Raw genomic sequence first — 14,419 nt, 5'->3', positions numbered from 1 at the left:
CTTGGAGGGGTGGAAGTTAAAGGCTTACACTATCCATAACCTCGGCACTTCTTGGGGTAGAGTGGCTAGCTCTATGCCTGGCAACCTTTGCCCGCAGGAATTAACCTGACACTCATTGTTGGTGTAGGCTGAGTGAACCTCAGGGCCATATGCACCTCCGGAAGTGGAAATATTGTTTCTTAAATCTCACGACTTCCTGACGGGGATTCGAACCCACGTCCCTCCGGGCGAACCAAGCACGCCTTTACTGCCTCGGCCAGGCAGCCCCTCCACTTACATGTAGGCCTATCAAAAAATTAACTATTATACTACCAAAGATAACATTTTTGCCTTTTTAATCTTAGAACACTTTCTAGAATGAACTGGTTTATCATTGAATTATTTGACTCTTTAAGATCTAAACGTGTAATTCATTATATCATGACAGATGGAATCTTTCTGTGTCGGTGTTGGGCTGGAATTTCGACAGAATACTGTTGATTGCAACCGTGAGCAGACTGCATTAGCTTGATTCAAGTTCACTTACTGTATTACCAGCATGGACGTACACACATCCTAAATATTTGAAATTATCTACCTGTTCCAACTTTGTATCCCCAATCTGACATTCATTTATTTTGGATGTCTTACCTACTGACATCGATTTAGTCTTAGAAAGGCTAATTTTCATGCCATATTCATTGTACATATTTTCAAGTAGACTGCAGGCTTTAGGCAAAATCTGCTGTTAAGATAAAGTTGTCAACATATGCCAGATTGCTTTCATATTACTGAATTCCTTTCTGTCATTTCATACCTTTTAGTAGATGATCTATATAAACTACAATCAACAAAGATGTTTCAAAATTCTGGCGAATACAGAAAATCCGATCCTGACAATCCCTTTATGATCTGAAACCACACTGCTTTTCAACCTACTTCCTGTGAATCACTGACCTCACCTAGCTTCCACGATGGCAGTGAACACCTTACCTGGTATACTGACTATTAATATATCTTGATAATTGTTGCAATCCTTTCTCTTTGCCTGCTCATAAGTAGGTGCAAGTACAGCTTTCATCCAATCTAAAGGTACCTTACTAACACCCCATGATAATCATATTTTATGAAGCCATTTGAACCCTTCCTTCCCACTATACTTCACCATTACAGGCCTAATTTCGTTTATTCCTGCTCCTTTATGACAATGGAGTTTATATATCATCCTTTCCAATTCCTTAAGAATAATTTCACCAACATCATTGCCCTCTTGTCACAAGAGTTGAGAAGCAATAGGGACTGCATGTAACACATGACACAACGATGTTGCAGAAAAAAAGACTTGTGTTCTATGACTGAGAAAATTATACGTGAGAATTAATTTTATGAGTATGACGCTGTACTGCAAGAATGGGCTAAAGATGGTATTGTTGAAGAGAAACATTATGAAGGGGCTAGAGGTAAAGGTTACATTCTACCTTATCGGGGTGAATTTAAGGACAGTGCAATGAAGCGAATTAGGCCCATATTCGACACATCCAGTAAAATGAAGAGGGTGTTGTCACTGAATGATTGTATGACAAAGGTCCAAACTTAACTGAACTTATTCCCTCTGCTCTGTTCAGGTTTAGAGAGAGGCCAGTGGGTGTTAGAATATTACATGTTGGCACCTGCATGTTACTGTTGCACTTGCATGAAAGATTTTCGGTTATACAAGGACGAAGGAGCAGTCTGACCATGCTGTGAAGATGTGTGTGATGAAAAATGGCACAAAGCTAAGAAGGCGGAAGCTGATTCTGGGACTCTATCGGAAAACAGAATTAAAGATGCTGTGGTATTTGAGGTGACAGGTGTAGACCTTGCTGGATTCTTGATAATGAAAGTAAAAAGGAAGGGGTGGATTATACACTTTACATTTTCTGTGTATAGGATAGTGCACTTGGAACTGGTCAGCAATTTCATAACAAATGGATTCTTAGGGAGTTTTCAATAGTTTATCACTCGATTAGAAAGACCAAAAGTGTCTACAACAACAATGGAACAAATTTCACTGGTACAGATAATTTGCTTTGAACTGTCAGCTAAAGCCACACAGAAAGAGAGCCCACAATGCTGCGAATACAGTAGCGGATTAACACTCCCACAGCAGGCTGGTGGGGTGGTTGGTGGCAAAGTCTGATTCAGTTAGTAAAGAGAAATTTGAGATGCGTCCTCGGGAGAGCTTCACAGTGTTGAGAAGTGATGACGATGCTACTGTGTGAGCGTGAAGCTGTCATTAATTCCCGTGCTCTTACCTACTTGCCTGAGAAGCCTGAAGATCTCAACCAACTTTTACCTTCAAGTATATTGCAAGACAATGTCTGCATGGGAATACTAGATATAGATCAACTGGATTCTGTGAACTTATCAAGGAGATTTTGATTTCTACTGCAGTTGCAACAAGATTTTGAGAAGAGTAGCCAAGTCACTTGATTCGGAAGCAGAATAAGACGTCTATAAACACTGAAGAAGGGGATGTGGTGCTGGTTGCAACTGATGGGAAGAACTGGATCGACTGGCCATTAACATGGGTGCTGGAAGTGTATCATGAGAAAGATTGGGAAGATTTGTGAGGTTGAAAACATTGTTAGGTGAGGTGACTAGCCCATATCAGTTACTTCTGAAACTGTGAAGAAGGGTGCTGACAACTGTCCCAGTAGCTTTCACTATCAACAACAGTCTGACTCATCACTCCTCAAAGTGGTATTATGACAAAACTGATTAAATCTAAGTGATTTACAATAAAAGTGAAGTTCCTTTCAGGTAGAAAGAAAGTTTCTCGCAGGCTATGAGCTTTAGGAATTAAGACTGTAAGGCATTCTGAAAAGATATCTCCCTTATTATTCCTCCTATCAAAATAGTGCACATGAGCAGAAAGACTCCCTATAAGGTTGGGAGATTTCAAATTAGGTTGGCCATGTATATTTTTTTGGGAGAGTAAAATCACTGTTCCAGTCTTCACAAAAATCCCCAGTCAATTCATGGATGTTGAAATGATATTGAACCTAAAAACTATCAATGGATGAGAGGATTCTAAATGTGGGTTCAAATACATCCAGTAGTTTTTCAGTTAAAAAACTCAAACATCAACAAAAAGAAAGGTAAGGCCCCTAAGCTAAAAATATTTAGGTATCATTATTACACCTGAAATGGATAATTATAAGAAAATGCAGCCAACATAATCAATATATAGATATACAGTTGTTACAACGTTTTTAGTATAGATTACAGTCATTACTAATATGCATGGCTTACCAGTCCATGTACTAGAATGATGCAGCTTTTCATGTCAATTTATCCTGTCCTATCAGCTTCTTCTCTAACTTGTGCAGTTCTTTCCTCATAAATTTTGTCATCCAGGTATCAGGAATGAGTGGCTAGGTGGGGAGTACTATGAAGTAAAACGGATATGAAAAAAATTAATTTATTCCCCTCATGGCATTCGTATTAACAGACAGGTAACAGTAACTTCAAAATTAAACTATTTTAGTATCTTTACCCTGAACAAGACAACAGAGGATTTTGAACTTCTAGTGTTCTACTGCTCATTCATAATCATTCAATACCGGGGATTACTAGTCCATTGCTGTGGAGTGCCATATGGGTTTGTGACACCATTCAAAATCGCTAAACATTTAAACTCTGATGTAATTATGCTGAATATAATGACTGATCATTTAACTAAACAGTTTTACAGTATGTAATTAGTGCATGTCTAGGTTATGTTAGCTGGGTGGTCTGTAACCATGGCCAGGCACCTCATCTATTAAAGAAGTCTTCGGGATAGCACTGTAGTTGAACTAATATTTGCTACAATTTTTCTGTGGCATTAACATCATGGCCTGCCCTATCACACTAAACCACTAGACTTGCTCCTGAACTAAATTAGTGAAATCCTGCAGGAATTTGTTTCTAAAAAGATAACAATAATAAGGTTGTTATAACATTAATTCAGTTGTAGTTGATTTCATAGAACATTAATAAAGCTGGCCCCCTGGTGTAGGGGGCACTCCTGTTACTTGATGGCCCTGGGTTCGATACCTGGCTGGGTCAGGGGTTTTTAATTGTAAATGATTAATGTCCCTGGCCTGGGGATTGGGTGTTTGTGTCATCCTTAACTTTCCTTTCCTCATATTCAACACTCTACACTTCCTCCATTCCAATTACACGCAGGTTAGTATTACATGGTGGAAGTAGGGGCAAAAGATATCTATAGGTCGATGCCCCGAACAAACAGAATTTAAAAAAATAATAAAGCTGTTGCAGTACCTACAGCCACACAATCCGGTCAGGTGATACCAGTGTTGTAATATGGTGCAAAAAGAGGTGGTCAACTATTTTCCCATTAACTAGTTTTTATATACAGTATAGGTGACTTTTCATTAAAATGGAGTACTTAAACATCTCACTGTAAATTCTTCACCCTAACAGTGAATAAGTATAGTACTCCCCTAGATTTATCCCTCTGTGCAATCTCAAAAGAAACACTTTAGGAAGCCTTAAGAGTATTCTGCTAGTGGAAGATCCAATTATCAAAGTTGACCATCAAAATTATAAAACCATTTCAATCAGAAGAAAAGATGAGTAAAAACCAATAATGAGCCAGCTTTCCATTTAGAAGTTAATTTAAATCTGTTTGTGCCTAAGAGGATAATACAGAATTACCAATACTGCATTAATGGACTCAACCCCTCACGATTTTATGTGAAAAGGAAGCTACCAGTCACAATTAGTATTTTTTATCATCAGGTATTGATATCACAAATTCATCGTCAATATTACTGGGGCCTTATACGTAAGATAAAGGTGATCATTCTTTACAGAATAGGGCCTGCTCAGTTTAATATACACTGAAAATAATTAGTGTTATGTAACCAATCATGAAACTATCCAAGGGGAAAAATAATGAATACAAGGTTCCAATGCCAACAACTACCCACTATTTCCAATAACAATGAATGACATCCAGCACATAATATACTAGGGGTGATGGTTTGGACTGCCCTGAAAATATATTATCAGTTTCAAATTATGTAAAATTATTTCACTCGTACATGTTTTGGAATCCCCTACTCATTACATCAGCGATTTCTACATCATAAAACAATATTCACCATATTTAAGGTCTAACAAAATTCATCTCTGCATAAGACATCATCAATATATACCATCATTTTTAACACATACACACATAATGACAATTTCTTGATAATGTTTGTTGTAATGGAACACTTTAAAATATAATGGAACATTTTGGAACATTTATGAAAAGTTCAACTGGTTGTTATGTTATGTAACACTTTTAAACATGTATTACAACATCAGATTGTTTCCTTAGAAAAACTGATCAGTGATAAAATGTTTCTTGCTACTGTTGGTTTTGTTGTAGCCCACTTAAGCATAGGCCTATTAAAAAATTAAGTATTATACTACCAATGTTAACAATTTTTGCCTTGTTACTCTTAGAACACTTTCTAGAATGAACTGGTTTACCACTGAACTATTTGACTCCTTAGGATCTAAACATGTAATTCATTATATCAAGTCAGATGGAATCTTTCTATGTTGGTGTTAGGCTGGACTTTTGACAGAGCGGATCAAACTTCCCATCATGTCCTTGAATTCGTGGTTATTATTTGCTCTTCTTATTGTAAATTATCGAAGCAGAACAAGACTACCCACTCACCAGCCTAACACTTATTGATTCCATGTCGTGCAAACTAGGTTTAAATGTTTCGAAACACTAAGATGACGGAATTCATCTCCGCAAGAGGCTAATGTATTTGAGAACCTTTAATACATCAGGGTGATAAATGATTTAATATGCCAACTTGAAACCTGAAGGCAAGCCCTCCAAAACCTGAGCTACTCAGACTGCCATTTTTCCTGACAAGAGCTACAAAGCAAAGAGAGATGAAGAGAAACCCAATTCTTCTTCAGCTTTCAGACATGCTGTGCCAAATAAAAGGTGCCTACCTGTAAATTCGGCATTTGTGTAATTGTAAAAAATACAAATAGTCAAATCTAGATTAGTATACAAATATTCATGTGCTTTAACAACAGACAGTAAGATCCTCATATATCACCTGAACATGAGACAAAAGTAGAGTTATGGAACCAGTCAAACTCAGATGACTGCTAAGGGTTTAATTGTAATCACTATAAAGTTACCTGGAATGATACTTACGCATGAAGTATTTGAAGTTTCCTCAAAGCAGATTGGTTCCTCTTTGATCTTTACTTCCAAGTCCATTTTAAATAGCGTGTGAAGGTTTAGACTGTTTTGGGATGTAGATTACTTCCACAGACCTTGAACTGAAACATGAGCAACAAACACTATTATTGCTGTTTGTAGTCAAGTCTGTAGTTTTAGGTTGACTGTTGATATTGTGCTCATAGCCACAGGACCTCCAGTTTTACTTGGAAAATGAACCTCTTTCAATGAAAGAACATCCTACACCAATGGAATGGGATTAATTTGCACATCCCTTGTGAAAAGCCTGAGACTATGCAGCTTTCATATTGCCCACTACACTGGGAGTCTAATGACTGGTTTATGTACCTCTTTTATTTTTACGATATCTTTACATCACACTGACACAGATAGGACTTACAACATTATGGCTAGAAGTGAAAAGCAAGTGACTGTGGCCTTGAGTAAGGTAGAGTCTCAGTATTACCTTGGTGTGAAAGTGGGAAATCAGAAAACTGTCTCTAGGGCTGTGACTTTCTTCCCACTCCCAACCTTTTCCTACCCCATCCCATCCCCACCTGTGTCAGTGCAATGTAAAGCGAATCGTAATGAAAAAAAAAAAAAAAGAAATTCTACAACCAAACCTTCAAAACTATTCATTTCTTTTTCCACTTGCAGGGCAAATGATCCGCTTTTAGCCCAACGTGAAGACACAGTCCCCATGCCCTGCCCATCCGCTAGATCTACTGGTCATGTATATTTTCTACTGCTCAATATAAACTCTCTTTTCACCAGAGACCAGCAGTGATTCAGATACAATATAAAATTTGAAAGTCACTATTATGAATGTTCTGATATAGTACATTCAGTTTTGTTTTCAATCCACAAACCTTCGAATAGTAAGTGGTGAGCCCAGTCTTATTCATAACACTTACAAATTATGTAAATCATCCTGGATGTTAATGACAATTGCAGGTAAGCCCTGTGCCTTATGTATTCTCATAAGCCAGTTTCTTACACAGATATAGCCATAGTTCTTCTCTCGATGCAAAGTACTCACCTGGACTAGCAGCCCCTTTAAGAGCTACCATACAACATGTTGAATTCAGTAGCAGTTCAGCCAGATTCCTTATTGATCAAACAAATTATTTGATAGAGGATAGCCAGGTACTCATTGGCAACTTTATCCAAAAAGTTGCAACCCTACAATATATACTGTATGTCCATTAAAACAAACAGTTTCGAACTGGCTATGAACTCCTTTGTTACAACAACAGTTACAAACTGGTTATGAACTCCTCGTTACAAATGTTCCGAACTGGCTATAAACTATTTTGTTACAACAGACAATTCTGAACTGGCTATAAACTACTCTGCTACAACAAACAGTTCCGAACTGGCTATGAACTCCTTCAAAATTATTTTAATGAGCATACATGAATCAGAATGCTTCCAGAACTGATTGTTAATAATGGTTTGTTGGAATTAGTAAATGGTATTTGTGAACTGTATCAACGCCATCTACAAACTGTCACAAAACTTTAGACAATGGATGATGGAAGACCTCACCATTCCAATGAGAAGTACTGCACATCGTCACACCATTTACTGGTGTAATCAAATGTGCATGTAGGCTATAGAACATGCAGTCCCTGGTATTGAACGCGCACTGTGGGCATTGGTTATGAAATGGTTCTCAACGCAGTTAGAACAGCTTGAATTCAGAACGCAGTTCTCAAGCAGTTCTTAATTTCTGTTGGTAGAGCCTATATACTGGCACAAAAAAGTATTGGCATAGGCACCTTTTCGCATATAACTGTATAAATACTATGAACATTATATGTATACCATTAACCCTTACTCAACAAGGGAAATAACTTGTACATTAAAATATTTTCTTAACACAACTCAAACTCATGTAATCTATTCAATTAGGGTTTCTTCCTCCTGAACAAATTATTGGCACACCGTACGTCGTTTGTTATTGAGCTTTACAGACAGAGCCGTGCATACCATATTTGTGTAATCGGAGTTGACAAACAGTTCAGTCATTTGCCTGATGCCAGTGTATAGGTCATTGAATTGTCACGATGAATCCGAAGGTAAAGGAGCATTCCATGTCTTTCCCCACCAAGGTGCAGGGTAAAAGTTAGCGTGAAATTAGTAAAGAACTTCCTGTTACTTATCAACAGTGCGGGCAATCATCAAGAAGTTTCAAGAGACTTTTACAATAGACGCAGATCTGGACATCCAAGTCTCCTTACATGTACGGAGCACTGAAGCATAGTTCGTCTTGCTCTAAATGTCTTCGTAAAAATGCAGGGTCGACTGTATCGGACATTCAGTCAACGTCCAACAAACAGGTCAGTCCTAAAACTATTAGGAATGTTTGGAATGCAGCTGATATTCACGGGTGATCTCTCAGGAAAAGAAAAAAAACTTGTTTTGGAAGTTAACCAATGAAAACACTTCCAGTTCACCAAAGTATGTGTCAATTAATCGATTGAATTTTGGAATTGTGTGGTATTTTCTGACGAATGCAATTTTAACTTGTTCGGATCTGATGGAAATGTAAAAGTGTGGTTCAAACCAAATACAGAGCTCCAATCACAACATGCCCTACCTACAGAAAAACATGGGGAAGGAAGCATAGTGGTTTGGGTATGCATGGGAACTTCTGGTCTTGGTGACTTGGCAATTATTGAAGGTGTCATGGATCATCATAAATATACCGATGTATTGCAAAGCCACTTATGTAGCAGTGCACAGAAACGGCTCTGTGAACGCGGGAGTGGTTACTATATAATGCACCAAGAAGAGTTTTAACTTCACACAGAGCACTGACCTTAACCCAATAGAGCATCTTTGGAATCATGTGGAGACAAAAGTTTGAAAATATCGTTCTACAGGGAAGCGCGAGCTTCAGACGGTGTTGTAGGAGGAATGGTCAAAGATCTCAGGAGAGATAACTCGCAACATGGAGCCCTCGATGCCAAGGCGTCTAAAAAACTGTCGTCAGTGCCAATGGTATGCACACAGGCTACTAGACTTGAGTTGCGTGACTTACAGAGACTTTAATTTAATTTGTGTACAGGTGTGCCAATACATTTTTGATGTTTAAAGCAACTGATTTTGTTTTGTAAACATTTATTTTTGTTGTGAGAAACCAATTATACATGAAGAACCGTATATTTACTACTATACATTTCAATCACCTTTATTAGTGTGAAATTTGTGTATAATGGTAAGTGTGCCAATACTTTTTGGTGCCACTGCACATGTGCAGGCTATTCAGAATCAATTCGGTACCATTTTGGAAAAAAATTTGCATGGAACTGAACAATAAAACTTACCTTATTTCCTATCACGTAAAGTACGTATTTGAAGTTCCTTATGGAGATGCACAAGACTGAGACTCCTTTGGACGCGGTGCAAAACGTAAGAAACTGCAATTATCTGTAGCAGAAAATCTTAAGTGAAACAGCACAATCCACAGAATAAACCTGCACAAGCAGCCGCAATATGTCCGAGATGCACAGTAGAATACAAATTAATTCGAACATTAAATAACGACAAGCCAACCACTTAGAAACTAAACCCGAAATAGTGAATAGGGCTCCTCACCAATTTATAACCAGTGTATCGTTCCTCGACCGTATGCATACACACACGGTATAATTCACTTATCTCCAGCTAACTACTGAACATGGATAGAAGCCAAAAGCCATCTGGGACAACCAAGACCAACCATTACACTCAGACCGCAAGACAGAAAATACTTGGCGTGCGTAACTACCGAGAGACGGGAGACGTGAAGCGTACTATCTGCGCACATTTTCTGGATAGATTTACACCGTAGTAGAGGTGGGGACGGAGCGAGTAATACCGACGAGTAATCCGGTTGTAGCGGTAGAGCGCACCACCGATCACCTCCGCTTACAACTGCGAGTACTCGCGGCACTGCCTGCTCATTACAACATTTTAACATGGCACTAAATGAAACACTCTGTTTACAAATACCCACAGCAGGTGGCAGCACTAACCGGCTCCAGACCTTTCGGAATGAAATAGCGGGAAATAGGATAGACTGTACTTGTTTTCAGTGAAAGTGGTGTACTGCTGCGTGCCTTTCTGCAAATCAAAGAAAGGGAAACCAGAATGCCGTGATATTTCATTCCATGATATACCTTCAAGTACACAATTGCGTCGAAAGTGGTTAAGTATTATATCCAGGGAAGGAAACAGAAAGGGAAGTAAATGGATTCCTTCTGATTATTCCGTGGTTTGCAGTCTACATTTCGTAAATGACGATTTCAAAGTGACCAGCAAAACGCGAAAATTAAAAACAGGATCTGTACCCAGCCCTTTCCCTGATTATCCAGCTTATAAACAACCGCTAATTTCAGCGATGATTAAGAGAAGGGATTCAAGCACAGAGACGTCTAACAAGAGCTCTTCAAACACCATTGCAGAAAATGGTAAGCGTAAGGTTTGAAGTATTATATACTAAGTAGTATAATATCTGGGGACACTGTACTGTTAATGTGAAGGTACAAATTAGAATAATATGCTGTCATAGATTCCATTGTCCGCCTCTGTGGTGTAGTGGTTAGTGTGATTAGCTGCTAACGCCGGAGGCCGGGGTTCGATTCCCGACTCTGCTACGAAATTTGAAAAGTGGTACGAGGGCTGGAACGGGGTCCACTCAGCCTCGGGAGGTCAACTGAGTAGAGGTGGGTTCGATTCCCACCTCAGCCATCCTGGAAGTGGTTTTCCGTGGTTTCCCACTTCTCCTCTTCCTTCCTTCACCCTTCCTTGTCTATCCCTTCCAAGGCCCCTGTTCAGCATAGCAGGTGAGGCCGCCTGGGCGAGGTACTGGTCATCCTCCCCAGTTACATCCGCCCGACCCAGAGTCTGAAGCTCCAGGACACTGCCCTTGAGGCGGTAGAGGTGGGATCCTTCGCTGAGTCCGAGGGAAAAGCCAACCCTGGAGGGTAAGCAGATTAAGATTCCATTACGAGTCTTTTGCTAGCAGTATAATATCGTGTCAATATACTGCTCTTTTTATTACTATTATTATTTACGCAAGTAGGGCCTATTTAGTTAATTGGTTAATTCCAGTGGCTCGGGGGCTGGGGTGTGTATGGCATCTTCAGCATTAGAAATCATCCTAGGTAGGGCTTTCATCTTCACAGATATGCAAGTCGCCTAATAGGCCGTCTATTATTATTATTCCCTGAGTATGTACTTGATTTACTGGAAGATTTTCGTGAGCCCCCTGAGTCAGTGTGTGTCACTTCGGAAACTGCTTACCAGGGATTAGTGTGTGGGTATTTAGTGCGTGTAATCGAAGAAAAAACAGAATGCAGCACGTGCTTGAATAACGTTTCTACCTCATTTAATTCATCCCCATTGATAGCTGCGCTAGCCCTAGCAACGATTTATTGGCCTAATTATGAGGCTTCAGAAATTTGTTGAGGCGGCTCTACCGTACTGCAAGAAATCTGCAAGTCTGCTCCAGATTATAAAAAACTATGTTCTACCTTCTTTGTGCCAATGTAAGTTTTTAAAGTGTTTTAGTAACAATAAGCACCAGGAACTTGTGTCAGAAACTGTGCTGGCCAAAGTCGTGAAACCTCTACTTAGTAATGTAGGGAAGTACCATACAGACAAAGTTTCCAGGTTTTCTTGTTCGTCGAAACCTCTTTCTCGAAAAGTGCTGAAGCTATAACTCTCTAGAGCACCACTTTATACGTAAAATTCTTTAATATTTCTCTTACTTTCAGATTTTAAATTTTGCTGGTATGCTTATCTAGTTGTATTCACGCGGTAAATGGGTACGTTTGGTGCTGCCATCTAGCGGCAGATTGTTTGTAAGGCGTGTTACACGTTTGAGTATGGAATGAGCAGGCAGTTTAAGCAGCCATAGGATGCAGATCGAGCAGGCAGTGACTCGCGGACAAAGAGAATGAGTAAGAGATGACTCTCAACGTTATTTTTCACTTCTGTACGCAACGGCTGCGCAAAGATCGCCAGGAATCGCACGCTAGCGCCCCTGGCGTAAGCAGGGCTGAACTAAAATTACCGGGCGGGCGATTTAAATCGTTTAGCGCGCGGAGGGTACCCAGGTTCTCCCCCCCCCCCCCCCTCTTAAATATTATAATAAATATATGTTTTCGTTTTTTATTTCTTTTATGTTTTTTTTCATTTCCTTTTCTTTCTTTCCTTCGTTCTGTTACCTTTTTCTGAAATTCTGCATTCTGAACAATGATACACCTGGAGGTTGGCCTGTGCTTTATTGTTACTAATAATAATTTTTTTTGCTGGAGAAAAGAAGCTTACCAGATTGTGCTGCTTATTATAATTATTTGATTTATGGAGCTATATTTTATTTTTACTAATTCACAAAGCCACGAAGGATGGGAGTGACTGGCCTTGCCTATGCTGCTTTTTTTTTTTTTTTTTTTTTTCTGCTGAGGAAAAAGGAAGCTAACTCACAAAGGGAGGAAGGAAGTTACCAGAAGGTGAGTGGGATTGGCAATCCTTATCTCAGATTAAGACCTATGACAGAAATAGACACTAACATCCCCTCGTACATCAGTCCTCTTTAACACCACTTAAGCCAACCATAACAATCAATAGTATCAAGAAATGCTACTTATGCAGAAAATGAAATATAAATACAATGTAAGAAAGAAAACCATACACAGGAACCAAAATGATTAAAGCAAACTCATATGATAAGGAGGGAGTTTGTAGGATTGAAAGGTAAATTGAAATGAAACATGATCTTTTGATTTATGGAGCAATATTCTGCCTACTATCCACAGTGTTACAGGTATAAAATTGTGTAGAAATTTGCACAAAAGTTTTAGTGATCAAAGTATATCATAATCTCTTGACATTACATTCAGCAGTGTTAATCATCAATTAATATTCATCAGCCAGAAAACTATTCAATACAACACAAATACAAAATCATTCATTTATGAAAGAATGACTGGAACTGACAAGTTACAACATAACACTTTTCTCTCTTATTGCAGTCTAACGTTGCATTGACATGACAAAAGTTTTCAGCACCACCATTTGTAGCTTATTTTCCCAAGGAACTTACTATATGATACATCTTTCAGTCTGTCAAATGAGGCACCTAGGGACACACACTGAGAAATATTGAGATTTTTACTTCTTTTGCATCTACTAGAGGATGGCAAATCTCTGGCAGAGTAGTGTTTGAAGAAACCAAGACATGATAGCACATACCCCGTTCCTACATATTGCATCAAAACACAACATATCATTCAATCAGTCATCTGCATTTAGATGACAACCAATGTCAAGCTACAAAATTGTGTGCATCCCTTGTATTCATTGATCTGCACTATTTACAATAGTTAGAAATGTTCTATTTTATGTGACAGTAGAGTATATCTAAATTTTTCTGCTACATGGAAAAGGATGGAATCATGAATACGTTTGTGAGTTTAAAAGATAAGAGAGCGCTTACAGATTCTGTGATTATTCCCTCTTACAACATGCAGGAGGTACAAATAATGCTTCCTTTCAGTCCATTCGCAGGAGAGGAATTCCAATAAATTGACAGAAATATGTAGCATCAGGATCTACGTACAATAATATGGCAGCTGATCCAGCACAAAACATTCCCATGCCAAGTCACAACATAGCTCCACCTATTAAGAGCTACGTCCAAGGAATTGTTTGCTAATTTAGTACAGTATTATGAACAATATGCTGCTACCTTCCACAACATTACGGTGTGCAAGGGACTGTGCTGTGACCTACACAAAATGCCAGTTGAAGACAGTGGAAACTCACTTCAGACAGTGCCATTTGTATCTACTATACATTGAAGGCAGAAATCTATGTCGGTGGTTGCAGATAGGCTGATCTGTGGTCTGACAACATGCACTCCAACCGGCCAACCAAGCAGAGGAGGGGTGGCCACGGTTCCACCGTGTTTCTACACCTCTGCATTTGGGACACAGAAACAGGCTGTTCCCCTACCACTGGCTGTCCTGAGAATGGTTTTCCTTTCACCTGCAGTAAGGCGAATGATGGGACAGTTCCTAGTATATGCCATGGCCACCAAACATCTCGCCCTCACCACAAATCTCTTTGCTTAAGATGATGATGCTTGTTGATTAAAAGGGCCTAACATCTAGGCCATTGTTTTAAGAGAAAGTA

General features: G+C 39.1%; 1 protein-coding gene across 1 annotated transcript in view; it reads right to left on the bottom strand.

The window, feature by feature from the left end:
* Positions 1 to 10,072, bottom strand: part of LOC137502429 (uncharacterized) — a 78,076-nt gene extending 68,004 nt beyond the window's left edge. Inside the window, exons 1-3 of the mRNA XM_068229540.1 lie at positions 9,836 to 10,072; positions 9,565 to 9,667; positions 6,206 to 6,333 (exon numbers count right to left, since the gene is read on the bottom strand). Of these exons, the coding sequence (XP_068085641.1) occupies positions 6,206 to 6,271 (66 nt within the window). The 5' untranslated portion in view covers positions 6,272 to 6,333; positions 9,565 to 9,667; positions 9,836 to 10,072. The remainder of the gene's footprint in view (positions 1 to 6,205; positions 6,334 to 9,564; positions 9,668 to 9,835) is intronic.
* Positions 10,073 to 14,419: the final 4,347 nt, after the last annotated feature.

Source organism: Anabrus simplex, chromosome 10 (assembly GCF_040414725.1).
Source record: "Anabrus simplex isolate iqAnaSimp1 chromosome 10, ASM4041472v1, whole genome shotgun sequence".
In the NCBI taxonomy this organism is placed as follows: domain Eukaryota; kingdom Metazoa; phylum Arthropoda; class Insecta; order Orthoptera; family Tettigoniidae; genus Anabrus; species Anabrus simplex.
Note: the sequence above shows the minus strand (reverse complement) of the source record. Positions and strands in the feature narration are given on the sequence as shown.